General features: G+C 31.1%; 1 protein-coding gene across 1 annotated transcript; it reads left to right on the top strand.

Annotated features, from left to right (window-relative positions):
* Positions 1-703: 703 nt before the first annotated feature.
* Positions 704-4,657, top strand: LOC120069314 (UDP-glycosyltransferase 43-like). The gene is made up of 2 exons (XM_039021044.2): positions 704-1,924; positions 4,102-4,657. Exons 1-2 carry the CDS (start codon positions 863-865, stop codon positions 4,474-4,476), a joined length of 1,437 nt encoding a protein of 478 aa, XP_038876972.1. The 5' UTR covers positions 704-862; the 3' UTR covers positions 4,477-4,657.
* Positions 4,658-5,983: the final 1,326 nt, after the last annotated feature.

Below are 5,983 nucleotides of genomic sequence, written 5' to 3'. Positions count from 1 at the left end.
GAATCCAATTAATTAGATTTTAGCCATAATTGTCATTTGAGCCAAATTAAGCTTTTCTTAGCTAATTGAACTTTAGGCCAAATATTAATTGGACAAAATTATTTTATTCTATTCAATGGTCACGATGAAAAATTGTGGCATCATTGAAATTTATCATTTTAAGTCTTCAATTTCAATTTGAGATACATGTCAACCTTTAGTTAGTCCCAAATTTGATAATTTGTAATTTTTTTTTTGTATTAATTATTTAAAAAATGGAATGGTATTGAAATCTCATACTACTGAGTATATGTTTGGAATGCACCAAATATTTACTTTTAAAGAATAAGTCATTTTTTAAAAAATTTAAAGGGTTTTGACAACTACTCATAATAACTTTTGAGATACATTTTCAATAATTTTTATAAAAAAAAAGTTTAAACAAAAATAAATTTTTTAAAAAACATTTTTTTAAAGCCAATCTAAACCAGCTCTGCACTTTAACTTATAAATAATCACAAGGAAATGCATTTTCTTAATTACTTAACCATCTTAAAAAAAACACAACAAAAGATCAGTATAATTTGGTGATCATTTAAAAAATAATAATAATAATAATAATGGTGGCTATAAATTTTTCTCAGTTACTTGTTTGAATTTGGTTGGATACGTACATATTCTTCTAATTTAAATAAATAAATAAATAAATTTGAAAAAAGAATCGGAATTCTTCCAATTATTTGTATTTACCCATTTGTTTGTTTCTGTTCAAAAGTCTTATTCCCCATCCACTTCCAGTCACTCATAATTAAAATTGGCTTCAACTACCACTCTGCTTCCAATTCAAAGCCTACTAATCTCTTATCTCACACTTATTCCCACCATGGCCGTACCTGATGATGATGATCATCATCATCTAGTTTTCATCTGTACTCCGGCCATCGGAAATTTAGTTCCGGCAGTCGAATTCGCCGTCCGATTAGTCAATCACGACTCTCGTTTCTTCGTCACTTTTCTGGCCATCGACATCCCTGGAACACCCCTTGTCAATGCCTATACTCAATCACGTTTCTCACTTTCCCTTTCTCAAGACATCCAATTCATTCATCTCCCACCTCTCGAACCCCCATCTCCCAATCTCTACAATTCCTATATCGGTTATTTGTCCTTACTTTTCGAATCTCATAAGCCCAACGTCAAGAATTCAATCTCCCATCTCCAAAAACTTCACAATTCCAGCCGTATCGTTGGAATTTTTGTCGATATGTTCACTACCGCATTCATCGACGTTGCTAATGATCTCCAAATTCCTTCCTACCTTTTCTTCGCTTCTCCAGCCACTTTCCTTAGCCTCATGATTCATCTCTCTAAAATGGATCATGACCGATTTAACGCGCTGATCCTTGACTCGGACGCTGAGTTCGTTTTACCGAGTTATGTTCACTCGTTGACTGTCAACTTGTTGCCGCCTACTCTTTCGACGGAGGATGGTCTGTTTTGGTACGCCCATCACGGGCGACGGTATGGTGAGACGAAAGGCGTTGTTATAAACACGTTTGCAGAGCTTGAGCCACACGCGCTGCGGTCGTTGGATGAGGTTCCGCCGGTTTATGCTATTGGGCCTGTGGTTGATTTGGGCGGCCCGGCCCAGTGGCAGCCTTCTCATGGGACCCATCAGAGCGTTGTGAAGTGGCTTGATGGTCAGCCTGAGGGTTCGGTTGTTCTGTTGAGCTTTGGGAGTATGGGGAGTCTTGATAAAGATCAAGTAAGAGAGATTGCGTTTGGGCTGGAAAGGGTGGGGTTCCGGTTCGTGTGGGCCGTACGGCAGCCTCCTAAAACCAAGTTAGAACACCCGGACGATTACTCCGATCTAAACGACGTCTTGCCAGAAGGGTTTCTGACTCGCACCGCCGGCCGGGGATTGGTCTGTGGATGGGTCCCGCAGGTGTGTTTTTTCATCTTAATTTGTTAGAGAAATTAATGTCTAAATTATACCCAATATCTCTAAATTTTTTACTTTAGATAAAAAATACGTCCATCTTTCAAAAATTTTAAAAATATCTTTAAGTTCTTTTTTTTTTTTAAAAAAAACTTCAAAAATATGTTTACCATTAGTATATGAACACAAATGGTTAATACTCCTCTAAAAAATATCACTGACTTTTCAAAAGTTGCGTTAATACTCTTAGACTTAAAAAAAAAAAAAAAAAAAAAAAAAAAAAATTAAGGAAGCACTTTCTATCTATGTTGTGGATAATTTGTTTGAAGTTTTCTTAAGATCCAAAAGGAATAAATTATATGAATATCTTCTTCTTTCTTTTTTTCATATATATGCTCTCATTTTTCTTCCATTTTTCTAATTCTTTAACCAATTTTCTCACAACAAAATATTAACCAAAACTTCTAGTTAAATAAAAAATTCTATAAAATTCCAAAACCAAAGTCTCCCATTAAAATTTACCAAAATGATAAATTGTCAATTACAAGAAGGATGTATTTGGCTATTAACACGCACGTAACTATTAAAATATAATCTTGTTAAAATATTTAAATCTTAAGGTCTCCTTGTGCTTCCATTATTCTTTTTTATTTTGTTATAATCTATACATACACTAATTGAGTGAGACTTTTTTTTAACTATTATACACAAATGTCAAACATTTAATGAGAATGAAAGTAAGAAGGGAGAAATATTATTGGGTAATAGATTGAAGTGTTGTTAGGTTATAGAATAAAGTAGAGGAGAGAGAAAATGAAAAAGGGAGGTGATATGATGAATAAACGGTAAAGATATTTTTAACTTCTTTTTCTAAAGATTTTAATGCAATTCTTGAAAGTTTAGAAGTATTTTTGCAACAAAATAATAACGATTTCTATTCTTATATTAATAATAAAATTATTTTTTTAACATTTTTAAGGTAATTGATTTAAATGGCAAATATACTTAAAATATTTACAAATATAGCAAACTATCATTGCCTATCGAAGATAGATGTCTATCAGTAAGATTATTTTTGCAACGAAATAATAACGTTTCTATTTATATATTAACAATAAGATTATCTTTTAACTTTTTTATACTATTTATTTTAAATGACAAAACTGCTAAAAATGTTTACAAATATAACAAAATATCATTGTCTCTTAATGATAGACAATGATATATGTCTATCAGTGTCAATAATAATAGACATCTATCAATGTCTATCATTGATAAATAGTGACATTTTATTATATTTATAAATAAATTGATTCTTTTCTATATTTAAAAATTGCTTTTTTTTTTTTTAATGTTTAAAGGTTATTTTTCAAACTTTTTAAAGCTAAAGAGTTTTTTAAACAAAACACTAACATTTTGTATCTAAACTTAGTAAAGATTTTTTAAACTCTTTTTTAAAGTTAGAATATTTTTTAAACTCACGGACTACACATTTCAATGATATTTTTTTATAATTTAACAAAAATAATTGGTGGACCATTATATGCAGCATTGGGTTGTTTAATTATTGTTTGTCATATTACAGTTTTTTTTTAGAATTAAATATTTGATTTTTTTTCTCTTGGGGTACTTAGGTGATTAGAATGGGGGCTACAAAGAATTGGAGCGGGGCCAGGTTCCAAATAACAATTGTTCTATATTTAATTTTTATTTTTTCTAATTTCGATAAAATTATTTTTTAAAAAAGAATATTGTATTTAAATGATTATTTTTAATAAGAAATTTATGTGTAGCAAGAATTCTTTTTGGTACAAAAATTTAAGATACTAGAATTCAAAATTGATAATGTATATCATTATATAACTCGTTGGGTCATGTTTTAATAAGAGATTTCTTTTTTTTTTTTTTAAATTGAAATAAAATAATTTTTTTTAAGAAAAAAAAGGTAAAAAATTAGATGGCAAATGTACTTTCTTCTTCGTCCTTAATCTAAATCGTGTCTAAGCGAAGAGAAAATTTATAGTACTAGAATAATTAGATACATGATTAATATTTATGACAAGAACATTTAAAATGAATGTGAACTTTAGGAAAGAAAATAGTATATCATTAAAAGGGTATTTTGTTACAATAGTATTATAAGTTCCTTCTAATAATTGATTTATGTTCATGTTGATATGTAGGTGACTATTTTGAGTCATGGTGCAATTGGAGGGTTCGTGTCGCATTGTGGGTGGAACTCGATTTTAGAGAGTTTATGGTTGGGTGTGCCAATAGCAACATGGCCTGTGTATGCAGAGCAACAAATGAACGCCTTTGAAATGGTGAAGGAATTGGAATTGGCGGTGGAGTTGCGGCTCGACTATAGGAAAGGAAGCAAGTTGGTGACGGCGGAGGAGCTAGAGACGGCACTGAGGCGCTTGATGGACGGCAGAGAAGATGTTAGATCGAGAGTGAAGCAGATGGGAGAGAAGTGTAGAACGGTTCTCGTGGAAAATGGATCCTCCTATAGGGCATTGAATTCTCTAATTGACAAATTAACGGCTCAGATTTTGTAACTGTTTGAATTTGGGCCATATTCATGTTGCCTCTTATTTCTTTGATCATGAAATAGGAGAAGAAAATTAAATAAATAATTAAGTCTAGTTAGGAGTTGTCTGACCTGTTGAGTTGATTATTATACTATGTGGTTACTATAGATTGTATTATAATAGTTTATGTTTTGTTTTCTAGTGCAAACTATTTTAGTATAGATTATAATAGTATGTGTGTAGTTGCACTCTGAAATAATCTAGGTTGCAAAAGTCTATGTAGCTAACTATTTTAGTCTAGTTTATCGTAGTCTATGTTTGGAGTGCATGCTATTTTAATTCTGATTTAGGTTTATTTCTACTATTTGTTTTCATTATACAAGTAATGGTATCTTAAATATCATGCTTTGTCAACCACATAAATTAACCGAACTTATTTCTTAATTTGTACATGGTTCAACTATTTAAAGCATATATTTGTTATCAAGAGATTAAGAAAAATGCACAGAAATTTACACCATTATTAAAATTGGGCTCAAAAACTTATAAACTTATAGAATTTTGGTCCTTAAACTATTAATTAGTTACATAATTTTTCAAATGTGTTGTTTTAGATTAACAATCTTTAAAATAATCATTTACTTACCGTTGTTAAATGTTATTTCTTGTCATTCATACACTAGTTGTTTAGGCCTAATTTTAATAATTATAAGGGGAATTCTTATAAACAAAAAAAAACAATAATATTTACACTTTATAGCAAAAACAAATTCCAGTTTTCCTTTTTTTTAAAATTACCAAAGATACTCTTCTTCTTCCCCAATTTTCCTTTTTTATGAATTTTCATTTGTCTTGCTTGCTCTAAAAACTCTGCTTCCTTGTCGATGCTGTGATTTTCCTCCTCGTCATTCTCAAATTACAAACACCGTATTGATTTTCCTTCTCTCCCTATCGACACCACGATTTTCATTCTCGCCGATTTTCCTTTTCTTCAAATTTGATTTGCTACGCTTGCTAAACTATGTTCTTCTTTCTTTCTCATCAAACGCATTGATCTTCTTCCTCGCTGAACGTTGTTTTTCTTTCTTACTCATCGAACGTCGTGATCTTCTTCCTTGCCGATCTTCTTCATCGAAATTGTTCCTCGACCACGATAAGATTTTTTTTCTTCTATTTTTTGTGTTTGTAAGTGTACGTTTCTTCATCAAATTTGTTTACAGTACTGGTGGATTTTTTTTATCTGCATTGTGTTTATGTGATAAATGTTTATGGATGAATTGTTGATGGATGTTTCGGGATAGAATTCTCATTTTAAGACTTTCTTTAAATTTTACAAAGTTAAATGATCGGGTAGCTTTTGTGCGATCTGTAGACTTTACTACACAATCATATAGCATTTGCTAAACGATCGTTTAGCAAATGCTACATGATTGTGTAGAGTTTTTTTATACAATCGTGTAGATTCTTTTACAGGATCGTGTGGCGTTGGCTGCATGATCGTGTAGGCGCTCGCTTGCTAGACGATCGTGCGGTA

This window comes from Benincasa hispida, chromosome 8 (genome assembly GCF_027475165.1).
Source record: "Benincasa hispida cultivar pf3 chromosome 8, pf3_genome.v1.1, whole genome shotgun sequence".
Classification (NCBI taxonomy): domain Eukaryota; kingdom Viridiplantae; phylum Streptophyta; class Magnoliopsida; order Cucurbitales; family Cucurbitaceae; genus Benincasa; species Benincasa hispida.
The sequence above is the reverse complement of the archived record's forward strand: the minus strand, read 5'-3'. Positions and strand labels throughout refer to the sequence as shown.